This window comes from Bos taurus, chromosome 5 (assembly GCF_002263795.3).
Source record: "Bos taurus isolate L1 Dominette 01449 registration number 42190680 breed Hereford chromosome 5, ARS-UCD2.0, whole genome shotgun sequence".
Classification (NCBI taxonomy): domain Eukaryota; kingdom Metazoa; phylum Chordata; class Mammalia; order Artiodactyla; family Bovidae; genus Bos; species Bos taurus.
The window spans coordinates 80,225,080-80,242,498 of NC_037332.1; the positions used below are offsets into that span (position 1 = coordinate 80,225,080).

Genomic DNA, 17,419 nt, shown 5'->3' on the forward strand with positions numbered 1-17,419 from the left:
CCATCTGAGCCACCGAACCTAGACTTGGTGTATAGACCAAAAAAAAAGACAGTACTAATTTCCCAACCTTATTTTTTCTATCTTTTGCCTCCAAATGGAAGACTCTAATGGATTCCCTACGTGTTCCTTCAACTTGGACTTGGCTTAGAATAGACATGATGTTAATAGCTTCTCCCACCTTGGGCTCAGCAATCCCCATCTGTATTATGATGAAAGTGCCAAAAGGGATCAATAAGTTATAGATCATCACCCTTATAGATGTGTTAGATGGATGTGATACCAAAATATCAGCCTCAATCTGTGTCCAGGACTCAACTCTTCAGTGAGTTTCCCCCAACCTAACTACTTCTCCATTAGAGGAAAAATCAACTTCTGATCAAGTTTACTCATTCAAAACCTGGTTCATGAGAAAGTGGAGGGCAGGGGGGAACAGGTCTGACTGGCTTCTTCTAAGATCCAGACAGGGAGGAGAGGGACCTCATTGTTGTTGGCTCAACTATCCTTTACTTACAAAAACAAATTTAATACATAAGAGTATTTGGCAGGTTAATCCTGTTGAATAGTAATAGTAAGATATACAATATGTATTCATAATTTTTTGTCAAAGCATCTGAACTCTGACCATATATTTTTTATATATTTGGCTGCTTCTGTTTACATGATATGAAAATCACCTCTAGGGACATATCTTGTGTATGGGATGGAAATTATTTGACCATTTTAGATCAACATCAATATTATATAATATCATAAAATGGAAAAATATCTTCTGCTGTGCTGTTGAAAGTTGATTTTCTGTCATGTTATCCTGTTTTATCCTCTGTAATTATGATAGTTTGACACATCCATAAAATCACAGTCTGCTGTGTAGCATGAAACTGGAAGTAGCTTTAATGAAAGAAATTGATCATTGGGATTGGTAGCTAGTGACTAAATCTGAGGTTAGTGGTGTCATTGACTTTCCTAGGTACAGTGGAGAAGAATAGATTTGGGGGTAATTTATAAAATCTACTTAGGATATATTGAATTTGAGGTGTTTCTAGGGCACTCATATAGCAAAAAGTATTAAATTACCTTAATTTTGTTACTCACTTGCTAAAACTTTTATGCAAATTATAGAGAACTAAAACAAACAAACAACAACAACAAAAACTCCAGCATGAAAACACCTTTAGATCATTTGTACAAAATACAGATTGGTTAGCACTGACTGTTAATTCCCAATCTAACACCTATCTCCTGGTTCTCTTCTGCAGGCAACACTACCAAACCAGGTTCCTTTAACCTAACATACAGCAAGCCCAAACGCTGAGATGCTGAGGTTTGCTGCAACGGCAGGGTTTTTTTTTTTCCACAAGATAGCCAAGCAAGGGGACTAGAAGACAAATCTCAAATCTGGCTTCCTGAAGGCAAGGGGCTTTGAGTATTTATGGAATAAAAAAGCAGGGATATATCTTGTATATGGGATGGAAATTATTTGGCCATTTTATCTCACCACCAATATTATATAATGATATCAGAAAATGGAAAAATATCTGAGTGGCAGAGGCTGGATAAAGGTGAGGTCATTCTGTGAAGGCATTACTAAGCTATAGGCCACTGTGCCTTTAAAAGGTCACCAAACAGACACTCTCACATGCTCAGTTGGTGGTCCCGTCCAGCCTTAACAACTGGGCTTGAATGAGACACAGATGACCTCAAGTTCCTTAAAAATAATGGGTAGACAATGTGTAGGCTATGTACTGCTTGCAGGACAAGTCTAAAAATGACCTCAATTAGTGAAAGCAGGTGAAATGGATTTGACTAATCATTACTGAATGGACATTTTTATTTTTGGAAGCAAATTTTTTCCAGATATAACACCACCATAGCATTAAGTACTTGCCCCTTCCAAGTTAAGTAAGGTTTCAATCTTCAGGAGGAAATTTAGTCTTCACTGAGTAGCTTGGAAGATCATGAGCTGTTTTTTAAATAAGTAAGATCAAATTAGTCAGTTCTGTTTTATTGGGACATCTGATTCTTATGGGGTAGTTGTTACCTTGAAAGTAGACTATTTTAGAGACCAGGGATCAGGTGTAACTAAACAGCAATCAGTTTCCAGCCACACACGAGCTCAATCACACCCACAAAGAAGGAAGGGCTGATGGTATCTTTGCAGCTAAGATAAAGAAACACTTTAAGCAAGGTGAAAAGACAGCCTTCAGAATGGGAGAAAATAATAGCAAATGAAGAAACTGACCAAGAATTAATCTCAAAAATATACAAGCAGCTCATGCAGCTCAATACCAGAAAAATAAACAACCCAATCAAAAAATGGGCCAAAGAACTAAACAGACATTTCTCAAAAAAAAAAAAAAAAAAAAAAACATACAGATGGCTAACAAACACATGAAAAGCTGCTCAACATCACTCATTATCAGTAAAATGCAAATCAAACCAAGCTGAGGTACCATCTCATGCTGGTCAGGATGGCTGCTATCAAAAAATCTACAAACAATATATGCTGGAGAGGGTGTGGAGAAAAGGGAACTTTCTTACACTGTTGCTGGGAATTCAACTAGTATAGCCACTATGGAGAACAGTATGGAGATTTCTTTAAAACCTGGAAATAGAACTGCCATATGACTAAGCAATCCCACTGCTGGGCATACACAGGAAACCAAGGAAACCAGAATTGAAAGAGACACATGTACCCCAATGTTCACTGCAGCACTGTGTACAATAGCTGGGACATGGAAACAACCAAGATGTCCATTGGCAGACGAATGGATAAGAAAGTTGTGGTACAAATACACAATGGAAGTATTCAGTTCAGTACAGTTGCTCAGTCATGTCCGACTTTAGCAACCCCGTGGACTGCAGCACACCGGGCTTACCTGTCCATCACCAACTCCCAGAGCTTACTCAAACTCATGTCCTTTGAGTCAGTGATGCCATTCAACCATCTCATTCTCTGTCGTCCCCTTCTCCTCCTGCCGTCAATCTTTCCCAGCATCAGGGTCTTTTCAAATGAGTCAGTTCTTCGCATCAGGTGGCCAAAGTATTGGAGTTTCAGCTTCAGTATCAGTCCTTCCAATGAATATTCAGGGATGATGTCCTTTAGGATTGACTCGTTCGATCTCCTTGCAGTCTAAGGGACTCTCAAGAGTCTTCTCTAAAGCCACAGTTTAAAAGCATCAATTCTTCAGCACTCAGCTTTCTTTATAGTCCAACTCTCACATCCATACATGACTACTGGAAAAGCCATAGCCTTGACTAGACAGACCTTTGTTAACAAAGTAATGTCTCTGCTTTTTAACATGCTGTCTAGGGTGGTCATAGCTTTTCTTACAAGGAGCAAGCATCTTTTAATTTCATGGTGGCAGTCACCATTTGGAGTGCTTTTGGAGCCCACAAAAATAAAGTCTGTCACTGTTTCCATTGTTTCCCCATCTATTTGCCATTAAGTGATGGGACCAGATGCCATGATCTTAGTTTTCTGAATGTTGAGTTTGAAGCCAATTTTTTCCACTCTCCTCTTTCACTTTCATCAAGAGGCTCTTTAGTCCTTCTTTACTTTCTGCCATAAGGGTGGTTTCATCTGCGTATCTGAGGTTATTGGTATTTCTCCCGGCAATCTTGATTCCAGCTTGTGCTTCTTCCAGCCTACATTTCGCGTGATGTACTCTGCATATAAGTTAAATAAGCAAGATGACAATATACAGCCTTGACATACTCCTTTTCCTATTTGGAACCAGTCTGTTGTTCCATGTCCAGTTCTAAATGTTGCTTCTTGACCTGCATACCGATTTCTCAGGAGGCAGGTCAGGTGGTCTGGTATTCCCATCTCTTTCAGAATTTTCCACAGTTTGCTGTGATCCACAGAGTCAAAGGCTTTGGTGTAGTCAATAAAGAAAAAGTAGATGTTTTTCTGGAACTCTCTTGCTTTTTCTATGGTCCAGTGCATGTTGGCAATTTGATCTCTGGTTCCTCTGCCTTTTCTAAATCCAGCTTGAACATGTGGAAGTTCATGGTTCATGTACTGTTGAAGCCTGGCTTGGAGAATTTTGAGCATTACTTTGCTAGACTGTGAGATGAGTGCAATTGTGCAGTAGGTTGAACATTCTTTGGCATTGCCTTTCTTTGGGATTGGAATGAAAACTGACCTTTTCTAGTCCTGTGACCACTGCTGAATTTTCCAAATTTGTGGGCATATTGAGTGCAGCACTTTCACAGCATCATCTTTAAGGATTTGAAATAGCTTAGCTGGAATTCCATTACCTCCACTGGCTTTGTTCAGAGTGATGCTTCCTAAGGCCCACTTGACTTTGGATTCCAGGATGTCTGGCTCTAGGTGAGTGATCACACCATCGTGGTTATCTGGGTCATGAGGATCTTTTTTGTATAGTTCTTCTGTGTATTCTTGCTGCCTCTTCTTAATATCTTCTCCTTCTGTTAGGTTTCTATCCTTTATTGTGGTCATCTTTGCGTGAAATGTTCCCTTGGTATCTCTAATTTTCTTGATGAGATCTCTAGTCTTTCTCATTCTCTTTCTAATTGTTTTCCTCTATTTCTTTGCATTGATTGCTGAGGAAGGCTTTCTTATCTCTCCTTGCTGTTCTTTGAACTCTGCATTCAAATGGGTATATCTTTCTTTTTCTCCTTTGCCTTTAGCTTCTCTTCTCACAGCTTTTTGTAAGGCTTCGTCAGTCAACCATTTTGCCTTTTTACATTTCTTTTTCTTGGGGATGGTCTTGATCACTATCTCCTGTAAAATGTCGCAAACTACTCAGCTATTGAAAAGAACACATTTAAATCAGTTCTAATGAGGTTGATGAAACTGGAACCTATTATACAGAGTGAAGTAAGTCAGAAAGAAAAACACCAATACGGTATATTAACACATATATATGGCATTTTGAAAGATGGTAACGATGACCCTCTACACGAGACAGCAACAGAGACACAGATGTAAAGAACAGACTTTTGGACTCTGTAGGAGAAAGAGAGGGTGGGATGATTTGAGAGAATAGCACTGAATCAGGTATATTACCATATGTGAAACAGATGACCAGTCCAAGTTCAATGCATGAAACAGGGCATTTGAAGCCAGTGCATAGGGACAACCCTGCATATGGGAGGGGGATAGAGGTGGGAGGGGGGTTTGGGATGGGGACACAAGTACACCCATGGCTGACTTATGTCAGTGTATGGCAAAAACCACCACAATATTGTAAAGTAATTAGCCTCCAATTAAAATAAATAAATTAAAAAAAGAAACACTTTAGATATATATTAACTCAGTTAGTCCTTACAACAATCTTTGAGACATTATTGTGCATTTTATAGATAAACAAAAGAGGACAAAAGAGATAAAATAATATGCCTAAGGTCACAGGCTAGTAAGTGATTGAACTGGAATTTTAGCCCAAGAAATCCTGGCTGCAGTGTCTGTGATCCTAACCACCCTACTATGTTTCTTCTTAAATATCAATTTAAGCTTTAAATCAATTTAGAGGTGGTTTAAAGTTTTGGGGCTAATCTTGAGATGAAAGTCTGGAAGTGAAATTCCATCTGTGCAAATTATTTGCCCTTATTTTCTAGGATGTTTTAAATTTAGTAAAATTTTATATTTCAGTAAATGTTAATTCATTAAATAAAATGATTTTTCCTTTGAAAGGCAGTTTGGTTCTATGGTCAAGATTTTTCTGCATCTCCTAGTTTTTTGACTTTGGGTAAATTACTTAACTGCCACTTATCTCTATTTCCATATCTAGTAAGTGAATAGTATTGTGAGGGTTAAATGAGAAACACACAGTAAAGCATATAAATATTGCTTACAGGGGGGAAAAAAGTGCTGTTTACCCTTTAAGAATTAGTCATTATTATCTTTTTGTGAGAATTTTTGGTCAATTAATCTTAAAATTGAAATCTCAATGTCTGCAAAATCTGGTAACACGTGGGCTTGCTCTTGAACCCTTTCTTTTCAAAGTCCCCTCTGTTGCTTCTTATGATAGCAAGTGTTAGAAAAAGCTGAATGAAGCATTAATTTTCTTTCTCAATAAATAGTTGAGTGCTTAGAAATGTACTGGTGATATAAGATTGACGGAGACAGATGTGCTTTTTTAAATTTAATTTTTAATTGGAGGATAATTACAATATTGTGATGGCTTCTGTCACACATCAACATGAATCAGCCATGGGTATACATATATCCCCTGCCTCTTAAATCTCCCTCTCCCTTCCTCCCCGTCCCACGCCCTAGGATGTCACAGAGCACCAGCTTTGTGTTCCCTGTGTCATACAGTATATTCCCATTTTACATGTGGTAATACACCTGTTTCAATGCCACTCTCTCAAATCATCCAACCCTCTTTCTCCCCTACTGTGTACCAAAAGTCTGTTCTCTATGTCTGCATCTCCATTGCTGCCCTATAGATAGGTACATCAGAATCTTTGTAGATCAGATGTACTTTCTTATGGAGCCTACTAATTGTTGGCCAAAAAGTTCGTTTGCATTTACCCATAAGATATTACGGAAAGATCCGAACGAACTTTTTGGCCAACCCATAGACAAGAAAAACATTTAATAAATGTTACCTGGTCTTAAAAGCAAAGTTTAAACGTTCTTGACGGAAGAAAATAAAGAGGTAAAGAGAGACTGCACAAAACGTCATGAGAGTTTTGGAGGAGTGATACATATAGGGCTGTAAATGTTAATCCCTGCGTGAGATTCGTTCTGTGGTCTCTAACTTTTTGTATGCGTGCCTATGCGGGTGTGTATTCCCTTTTCCCTCGCTCAGTGGAGTCCTACTCTTTGCGACCCTATGGACTACATAGCCTGCCAGGCTAGTCTATCCGTGGAATTTTCCAGCCAAGAATTCTGGAGTGGGTTGCCACTTTCTACTCCCGGAGATCTTCACTACTTAGGGATTAAACCCATGTCTCTTGTGTCTTCTGCATTGGCAGGCAGATTCTTTACTAGTCGCGCTAGTTGGGAAGCCCCAGGTTTCCAAATTGGTAGATTACAAATCCCTCCCTGGAGAAGTTACTTCCGTATCAGCCAAATGGGTATAACTGAAATAAATTTAAATCTCTTCTATTTAGCCACACCCTTTTAATTTGAACCACGCCTCTTGATTCACAGAGCACGGCGTCAGCAAAGGGAATATCGCGAGAGCTCTTTCACCAACTCCGTGTTGACGTTTTCAACGGTGGTAGTGGCTTCTGTTCTCGCGATATTTCCGGGTAAATGGGAGCCCGGGCGACCCGGGCTTCTGTGAAACATGGCGGTCGGCTGGGACCGTAACACAAGGTAAGATACTGAAACCCCGCCGGGTGCTGTTCCCTCGCTTGCTCCAGGGCTGTTCAGGGCATGAATGTGGTTAAAGTAGTGAGAGCCAGTTGTAGGACTGGCTCCCGGTCTTAATTCCTCTCTTCTGGAGAACGGGCCGGACCTGGGAGCCACTCTACCTATCTTCCCGGGGGCGTTACTGGCAGGACCCTGGGCAGCGCTGCGCCGGGAATCTCCTCGTTCTCCGGTCCAGTGTTTCTGCGCTGTCTTACAACTTGAAGGAGTTTAGGTACTTCCCCGTAGCTTCTGACCCTGGCCCATTGCTGCTTATAGCGCCCCGTGCCCCGGTGGCTCCTCCCGTCCGCAGGCGAGGAGGGTCCCACGTTGTAAAGACCTGCCTGATGGTGTCCGGATTTCCCGGGTGTCTGGCTTCCATCTCCGTTCAGACAAATACCAAATTCTTCGCAGCAAGTTGCTCCCTGTCTGAGAAAGACCTAGATCTTCTTAGCCTCTCCTCAGGAGGTTCGCGCACCGCTTAGGAAAATGAGAAAGGGGTTAGGATAGGACGAGATGCTATAGGAGAGAGAGGTTCGAGTGTCAATACTTTTCAGAAATCCTCGAGAGTTAAGAAACCATCGTTAGGTAACAGTCGACTCGTGGTAGAGAATACCCTTGGGTATTGGTAATATATAGAATTAGTAGGTAATTGTTTGAGAAAAGGCGTTCTTGTAACTTTTATATTTAGGATTTAATGCCCTCAGGACAACGCAAAGTTACATAATATCTGTTAAAATGTTGCAAGACGGGCCTTCAGAAGCAGTCAAAGATACAGTTAAAAATGGGATTTACTTGTTCGCAATTGTATTTAAATATTTCACTGTACTCTAGTATACAGCCATTATAAAGAAATGAATTAGGTTTGTTCACGAAAGAGTCTAGTAGGTATGTTTGTTTACTTAATTTGTTTATTTGTATCTCCACATTGTTGCAATTATTCCAGGTCTCTTAGAGGAAAAACATGAAAAAAAGAAATTTCAGGTTTTCTTTAGGGGGAGAAGAGGGAGTGAATTTCTTTCTTTGTGATGGTAGAATTCAGTCACAGCTGATTGTTATAATTCAGGGTACAAATCATAAAAATATTCCAAGCTTTAAAGTCTCAGAGGAAATTAGTACTGACTTGGAATAATAACAGCAAAAAAAAAAAAAAAATAGAAAATGATAAATTTCCTAAAGGGTTAGTGATTTAATTGGAAGAAATGGTGAAACTTATTTTTAATAGAAGTTACTTTTTAGGCTGCAACAAAGTAGCAGCCTGGTACAAATCCTTTTCAACAGTTTTTCAATATTTATTATGATTCTGCCTCTTAATGTCCTGATGGATAAATTAACCTCTTTTTGCTTTAGTTTCCTTATTTGCAAAATGGAGGTAATAATACCAGACTCAGAAGGTGGGTGGTGATGCTCAAAGTGTTAGCTCTTGTTAATTTTTAATTTTTGTTTTCTATTTTCTATAACTACTCACAAAATGTTGCTTTTGTACTTAGCCAAAATATAGAATGAAGAAGATGCTTTTTAAAGTAATTTATTTGATTCCAAAGTTGATTATACTTTTCAGTCTATATGGTTAATTTGTGCTTAAGCTCCATCTTCCAACTGCTTGCTTTCTTAAGCTGTTATCCTCTCTTTAATTACTAAGTTACAGATTTCTTCTTTCTACTACTTCATGCAGTCTTAATACAGTCTAGGTCAATGACCTAGTGCCTTGGTAACCCATTCTCCTTGCTTTTGGGGAGCTTCATTCTATTGTCAATATATTTCATGTGTCACTGACCTCTTCTTCACACTTTCCTTACTTTCTTAATTCAATTTTGTGTGCTTTTATTGAGTAGTTACTAGAGTCAAACCTTGCTTCATCTTGTTATTAGGTGCATCCAACTTGTGTTGCCAGCACTCTATGTCTCTCAACTTTTATTCTATTAATTTACATAATCCTCAGTCTATTCATGGTATTATCAACTAATTCAGATACTCTTTCCACCTTCCTAAAGACTTTAACAAATCTCAGCTATCTTATAAGTCTTTGCATTTCTTTTGAAAATTAGACACAGACATTTGTCAAATGACTCATTTTTATCTTGATTAAAAACTGTGAGGTAAACCATTATGTCTCCATCCCTCCTTTTAAAATAAAATTATAATAGAGAATTGTGAGAACTTGAGGATCTTTTCAAATTTGTCATATAGCTAGTAAGTGCCTAGAAGAACCCCAAGTATTTCCAATCATAGAACTCACATTTATGCCATCTTATTTGCTTCCAAGTAAACATTTTTTAAAAATGTCACTTGGAAGGTTGTTAGATTTGCTTGAATTATGTTAGTGTAAATAATTGTAATTATTTAACATTTTACTCTATTGTAAAAAGTTTTAAAGTAAAAAGAATGAGTCCTTTTTTGATATCTAGTGCTGTAAAGTGAAACTAAGTTATCTTTCATAAATTTTTTCTTTTGTATTCTAATGCAGTATTATTAAGTGGCTTAAATTTACAGATAAGTCATAGTTTTGTTTTTCATTTTTGAAGTTCAGTGGCAGCCTGAATAGTATTTATTCCACCTCTTTTCTCATTCATATTAATGACGTGTTAATTTCACAGGGCTGACTTAGCAAATTACCATCTGCCTGGTTTTAAAAAATAGAAATTTGTTTTCTTTCAATTCTGGAGGCCACCAAACTGAAGTAAAGGTGTCAGCAGGGCCATACTGCCTCTGACAGCTCTAGGAAAGAAACCTTCCTTGCCTGTTCTAACATTTGGGCAATCCTTGGCTCCTTGGCTTGTAGATTCATCACTCTAATCTCTACCTGTCTTCACATGGCATAGTCCCCAGTGTGTCTGTGTATCCTCACATGGCTTGTCATAAAGGCACTGGTCATGGATGTCCGACTCTTTGCTACCCCATATACTATATACAGTCCATGGAATTCTCCAGGTCAGAATACTGGAGTGGGTAGTCTTTCCCTTCTCCAAGGGATCTTCCCAACCCAGGGATTGAACCCAGGTCTCCCATATTGCTGGTGGATTCTTTACCAGCTGAGCCACAAGGGAAACCCTCATTGGATTTGGGGCCACCTTAATATGGTATGATCTCATCTTAATTAGTTGTATTTTTGAAAACCCAGCTATTTTCAAATAAGACCCATTCACAGATACCAGGGATTAGGACTTGGATGTATCCTTTTGGGAGGCATAGTTCACCTCACAACAATGCATATGTATTAACCAATTAAATATTTTTCATATTGTCAAATATATGTTAAAAATAGAAGTTAGCTCATAAAGTGTGAGTAGCAGGAGTAAATTGTGTCTCCACAATTCCCACTTTTCTTCTTTTCTTCCTTTTTGTTTATAGAAATAATTAAATGTAATGGAGCCATAGAAGTGTCATGAATTCTGTATTTTAATTTTGGCAAAGCATCTGATAGTCTCATTGTATTCACATGGACCCAGATGATGAAATACTGGCTGTGTGGTATTACTTGGATTGAGTGTTGATAATATGTGCCTGTGTTCCAGCATGAAAGTTGGTTTCATATTTCTTATCCAGTTTTTCAAAGCATTGTTTGAGTCTCAGTTGTTATCAATGACTTAGTAGAGCTTACGTGTTTTATTTTTTAGTATACACAGCAGTATAGGAGAGAAATTGAAGATATGGTACTGGAGATTGTCAAATTATGAAAACCGCTGGGCAAAGGAATCTAGCATAATGGCTCCTAAATTTTGTTAACCAGTACACAAAGTATGTAGAAATCAGGGAAAGGGGCTGGGCTTAAGGGCTAATGTAGAATTGAAGTTTTTAATTTTATTAAAGAAAGACATCCAAAAACAAAACAAAAAACTTTCTGTCTGCTTTACCCTTTCACCAAAGAAAGGATATTTGGCACATTAAAAAAAAAAAAAAAAAGGAAAGGAAATAATTTCAGAATAAAACACAGATTTTTTTTAATAGAATAAATTTAACTTTAAAAATTCTTATATTATTATTGTTTTTTTCATTTAGTAGGTACTGATTAGAAACTTTTGTGACAAAATGGCAGTCCTGTGGCTCTGGAAATCACCGATCTAGGGTCTTTCTAAATGTGTTTTTGAAAATGGCTAACTGAGCTGGATGGAGAAGCAAATTCAATGGGAATGGGAGCAGTGGAACTGCATGACGGGGAGGAATCCAAGGGATTGAGAACACAGGGAAAGTGAAGAGTAGGTTTTTCCCTAGTCAAGAAATTAAAGAACTGCAAGGATAATTGTTTCTGCTCAGAGAAGAAAAGTAGTGTTTTGGGTATTAGCAGCAGAGCAATTTTAAATTTGAGCTTCCCAGGTAGCTCAAATGGTAAAGAATCTGCCTGCAATGTGGGAGACCTGGGTTTGATCCCTGGGTTGGGAAGATCCCCTACAGAAGGGCATGACAACTCCTCCAGTAGTCTTGCCTGGAGAATCCCATGGACAGAGGAGTCTGGTGGGCTACATACAGTCCATGAGTTTGCAAAGAGTTGGAGAAGACTCTTGAGAGTCCCTTGGACTGCAAGGAGATCAGCCCTGGGATTTCTTTGGAAGGAATGATGGTAAAGCTGAAACTCCAGTACTTTGGCCACCTCATGCGAAGAGTTGACTCATTGGAAAAGACTCTGATGCTGGGAGGGATTAGGGGCAGGAGGAGAAGGGGACAACAGAGGATGAGATGGCTGGATGGCATCACTGACTCGATGGATGTGAGTCTGAGTGAACTCCAGGAGTTGGTGATGGACAGGGAGGCCTGGCGTGCTGCGATTCATGGGGTTGCAAAGAGTCGGACACGACTGAGCGATTGATCTGATCTGATCTGATCTGGACACGACTGAGCAGCTAACACACACACAGTTTTAAAAGTTCAGAGGAGCCAAATGTGACCTTGTTCGTGTGTGGCTTTGTATAGAATTAAGATGGAAGTGATTGGAGAATAAATGTTATGCTTACATGATAAAAGAGTTATCACTGTGAGTGAGTGCCTGAGTGTCATAAGATGGCAATGGGATGGGGAAGGAGAGAAGTATAGACCTGGGTTCGATCCCGGGGTTGGGAAGATCCTTTGGAGGAGGGCATGGCAACCCACTCCAGTATTCTTACTTGGAGAATCCCATGGACAGAGGAGCCTGGCGGGCTACAGTCCATGGGGTCTCAAAGAGTCGGATACATAATATGAAAGTTAGGTATAATTCTGTATAGTATGTGTGTTTATTATTATTAGAAGATAGACTTAAAAAGGGAAGAGACGGTCAAGAAATCATGTTGAAACCTGCTCTTTCTTTACCTGAGAGTCTCATAAAAGAAGTAGGATTCAAAGAGAAATGCCACTAGGAGAATGTCAAGTTTCATAAATAGCAGGTAGAAGGCTTGCTTTTAGAAAAACTAGAAGTTTTCAGATGACTTGTTCATATCAAAATAGTGGCTCTATAGAGCAGACTGGCAATTTTTGAGGTGGAACGAATTTCTCGGGTGTAGATTAGTGCTGAGGTAATAAGAATGAAATAAGAGCAGCAGAGTGGCGGGTGCTCAAGTGTAGAATAGAGCTGCCTTGAGGGGAAGGTGAGACCCTCGCCAGTTCACCAGGGACATGGCCTGTTGTTGTCAGCTTTTCTGTCCTAGGTTTGGGGAGAGCCAATGAGAGTGCCCTCTATGCGTTCTCTGGGTCAGGCTGTGGAATTGTAGAAACTAAAAATGGGAGAGGGAGATAGCCAGTGAGTACACTAGTTAAATGATTAAGGGAGGAGTACTGGATAGGCTGTATGAATTATTAGAGTGTTGGGAAAACCAACTACTTGCTTGCCATATCTTTATACTTAGATTCAATTTATAAGAAAGCATTTGTAAGGCTTATTAAAATACATAGAATGTTTAGAAAAGAAAATTCACAGTTTTATTCTTTTGCTCAACAATGCTGTAGCTACTAGGAGCCAACCACTGTTAAAGGTGCTGGGGATATACTATAGTGAATGAAATAAGAAAAATTTCTACTTGTAGATCTTATGTTTTTACATATTTATCTAAGTATGGATGTTTTGATTGGAAAGCTGTGCTGTCATGAATGTTAATGGGGAATTTCCCACCTTTCTTCTTTTCTTCCTTCCATAAATATTTACCAAGTAACCTCATGTGCATTGGAGATACGAAGGCTAAGTTACCCATGGTCCCTGCCTTAAAATTACTATGGAGCAATCAAGCAGGTAGAAATAGTGTGATAAAACTACAGTGTTCTAGGAGCAAATGCTGTAACTCATGTTCGAGGTCATTGAAGGTTTTTCCTCCTTGAGAGAGATGTTTAGACTGAGACATGAAGAAAGTTAGCCAAATGTAGAGGTGGGGTAGGAGGGGGAGGATATTTCTAGTAGACAGAATAGTGTGTTTAAGGAATAGAAAGTGATTTTGTAAGTTGGGTCTGTGTTTTCAGTGCTTTGTAAAACATGTTGGGATAGATAGATTTCAAACTCCTTAAATGTAATGAGAACCTATATAAATGTTTTAAAATGAAACTTATATGATAAGTTTTATGTATTATATTAAAAATATTATTGACTATCATATAGAGAGTGAATCGAAGGTTTGAAGATCGTTTGAAGCAATGAAGAAATAGATTATGGCAGCTGAGACTAAGATCCTAGTAAGGAATTTCTCTGGGCCTGGAAAAGTTAGAATTGCGAGAAATTTAAGAAGAGTTTAAGGATGAAATCCATGTTTCTAGCTTGTGCATTTGGATGCATGTGTCATCATTAATTTAGGGACACAGAAGGAGAAACAGGTTTGGTAGGGTGAAGTGTTTATTTTTAGGCATGTTTACTCTAAGTTGTCTTTCCAATGCGCCAATGAAAATATAATAGAAGGCAGAAAGATATTCATGTCTGCAGAAAGATTTGGATTGGTAGTAAAGTTTTGAGAGAAATCAACGTGTTGATGAAAATGGAAGGGATGGGAGACCACTTGGGGAAAGTGTGGAGGTTGAGAGAAGGGCCTAGTGCAGAATCTGAGAGGAAGAAGAATCTGCAAAATAAGCCAAATCAGGAATGTAGTATTACCTCAGCCAAGGTATGAGACTGTTTCAAGAGGACTGTTTCAAGAGGAAAAGAAGTGATGAACAAGTGAGAAAATGTATTCTCTCAGAAGCAAAACTGAATTAAGGCCAAAATTGTCCTTTGGATTTGGTACTAAGGAAATTGTTGATGACCTTGTTGAGAGCAAATTTAGTTGAGAACTGAGGAATTAGTCTCAGGATATGAATGGAGACAACTCATTCCTTTAAGTGTCATATCTTTTTGCCTTTTCATACTGTTCATGGGGTTTTCAAGGCAAGAACACTGAAGTGGTAGCCAGAGATCTGTACAGTAGTTGAGTTGGATTTGAGCTTGCCTTGAGAGTTTTGTTTTAAAGTTAAGTGGCTTGAACCTATTTATTATTTAACTCCTGTAGGAGAGAATGAGTAGAAATTTGAAAGATGGAAGAAGGATCAGTCTTGGTGCTATTACTGCTAAGTGGATGTAGAAAATAAATTTGATTACTGAGTTGAACAAACATGAGGAGCCATGGCTTATGCTTAATAAACACTCAGAAGCTTAATTTACATCTATCGTGGGAATCAAACTCTGCCTTCTCTTTTGTCTACATGTTATTTTTTTCCTTAGGAAAACCATCTATATGAAAACCAAATTATAATCTGAAGGCCACTTTTAAACATGGAATCAGTAGGGGGAGTTAGTTGGATGTTTATAATAGCAAATGAAATCAGCCCTGTAATGCATTCAGCTTCCCTTTAGGGCCGTGGTTCTGCATGGGCTGATTACGTAGTGCCCCTGGTTAGGGCCTGCTCTCTTTTGGGCAGTGTTTGTGATTCCTGTCAGTGTTTACCTCTCTGGTCTCCTTTTTCTCCATGAATACTCTTTCTATGGTCTGTTCTTTCTGTATTAATACTATTTAGATTTTAGATAAATCTTTCTGCTTTCTTCTAGACACTGCTTTTCTTTTAGTGACTTCTACAACCAATAGAATTTGACTTATTCTGTTAGGTGTTAATTTTTTCAATACAGCTTTGATTTTGGTAATGCTTGTAGTATCACCTATCATGTTAATATAAATCAGCCATATAAAATTATATAAATATTTGTGATTTCAGTTATGGCTAGCATATTTTAGATATAGTTGGCATACTGATCAAAAGGAGAATAGCAAGCAGTCAATTTTTAAATAATATTTTTACTATCAGAGCAGATCACATCAGTCGCTCAGTCGTGTCCGACTCTTTGCAACCCCATGAATCGCAGCACGCCAGGCCTCCCTGTCCATCACCACCTCCCGGAGTTCACTCAGACTCACGTCCATCGAATCAGTGATGCCATCCAGCCATCTCATCCTCTGTCGTCCCCTTCTCCTCCTGCCCCCAATCCCTCCCAGCATCAGAGTCTTTTCCAATGAGTCAACTCTTCGCATGAGGTGGCCAAAGTACTGAAGTTTCAGCTTTAGCATCAGTCCTTCCAAAGAAATCTCAGGGCTGATCTCCTTCAGAATGGACTGGTTGGATCTCCTTGCAGTCCAAGGGACTCGCAAGAGTCTTCTCCAACACCACAGTTCAAAAGCATCAATTCTTTGGCGCTCAGCCTTCTTCACAGTCCAACTCCCACATCCATACATGACCACAGGAAAAACCATAGCCTTGACTAGACAAACCTTTGTTGGCAAAGTAATGTCTCTGCTTTTGAATATGCTATCTAGGTTGGTCATAACCTTCCTTCCAAGGAGTAAGCGTCTTTTTAATTTCATGGCTGCAGTCACCATCTGTAGTGATTTTGGAGCCCAGAAAAATAAAGTCTGACACTGTTTACACTGTTTCCCCATCTATTTCCCATGAAGTGATGGGACCAGATGCCATGATCTTCGTTTTCTGAATGTTGAGCTTTAAGCCAACTTTTTCACTCTCCACTTTCACTTTCATCAAGAGGCTTTTGAGTTCCTCTTCACTTTCTGCCATAAGGGTGGTGTCATCTGCATATCTGAGGTGATTGATATTTCTCCTGGCAATCTTGATTCCAGCTTGTGTTTCTTCCAGTCCAGCGTTTCTCATGATGTACTCTGCATATAAGTTGAATAAACAGGGTGATAATATACAGGCTTGACGTACTCCTTTTCCTAGATAATTTGTAAAGTTCAAAATTTTGTAAAGAGAACAAAATTCTCCCATGATCTACTTAAAACATTTTGTGTATAGGCTTTCAGTTTTTTTCCCAAATATCTTTTTCCCTGCCTCTAATAAAACTGGAATATGGCCTTCTAGTCTTTTCTTAACATGTTACGAGTATTTTTGTACATTATTGTATTTTCTTTTATAAGATTTTCAGTGCTTACCTAGATTCAGAACTTTTAATTCACTGAATTTGTATATTGGATATGAGAATTTTGTGAAATACTCTCATAATGAAATTTTTGTGCACAACACATATATTTTCCTTAGGATACATTCCTAAAAGAGGAATTTACTTGGTGAAAAGAGGAGTGGTGAATATTTGTTTTGTTGTTAGCAATATATGAGCATGTCTGTTTTACTTCATTGTCATCCTTTAATGGAAATGTGTTATTTTTGTATGTTTTGTTAATTTAAAATAACCATTTTAATTTGTATATTCCAATATTACAAATATGATTGAGTAACTTTTCACATTATTTGGCTGTTACATGTGTTAGTGTGTGTAAATTGCCTTTCATTAGTACTTTTTTCAGGGTGGGAGTGGAGAAAGAATAGTGTTAAGCATTTTTTTTTTTCCCTTGAGGAGGAATTAGACTGTTAAGTTGTTCCAAGGACATTTGTGAGTTATCTAAAAATAAAATCAGCCGTTTAATCTTTCTGAAGGATGCATTTATTCATTTTTTTATTTCTTAGCATGACTATATGAAAGAAGAAGAAGGTTTTCCTGAAGATGAGGCGACTGAATCGGAGGAAAACCTTAAGTTTGGTGAAGGAGTTGGATGCCTTTCCAAAGGTTCCTGAGAGCTATGTGGAGACTTCAGCCAGTGGGGGTACAGGTGAGTATCAGTTCAAATCAGAACTCCTTCAGGAAGTTCATCTTCTGAGTTAGCATGC

At 38.6% G+C, this 17,419-nt stretch overlaps 1 protein-coding gene across 1 annotated transcript in view; it reads left to right on the top strand.

The window, feature by feature from the left end:
• The first annotated feature begins 7,242 nt into the window (after nucleotides 1-7,242).
• ERGIC2 (ERGIC and golgi 2) overlaps nucleotides 7,243-17,419 on the top strand; it is a 43,295-nt gene continuing 33,118 nt past the window's right edge. Inside the window, exons 1-2 of the mRNA NM_001075563.1 lie at nucleotides 7,243-7,294; nucleotides 17,219-17,361. Coding sequence (NP_001069031.1) covers nucleotides 17,256-17,361 — 106 coding nt within the window. The 5' untranslated portion in view covers nucleotides 7,243-7,294; nucleotides 17,219-17,255. The remainder of the gene's footprint in view (nucleotides 7,295-17,218; nucleotides 17,362-17,419) is intronic.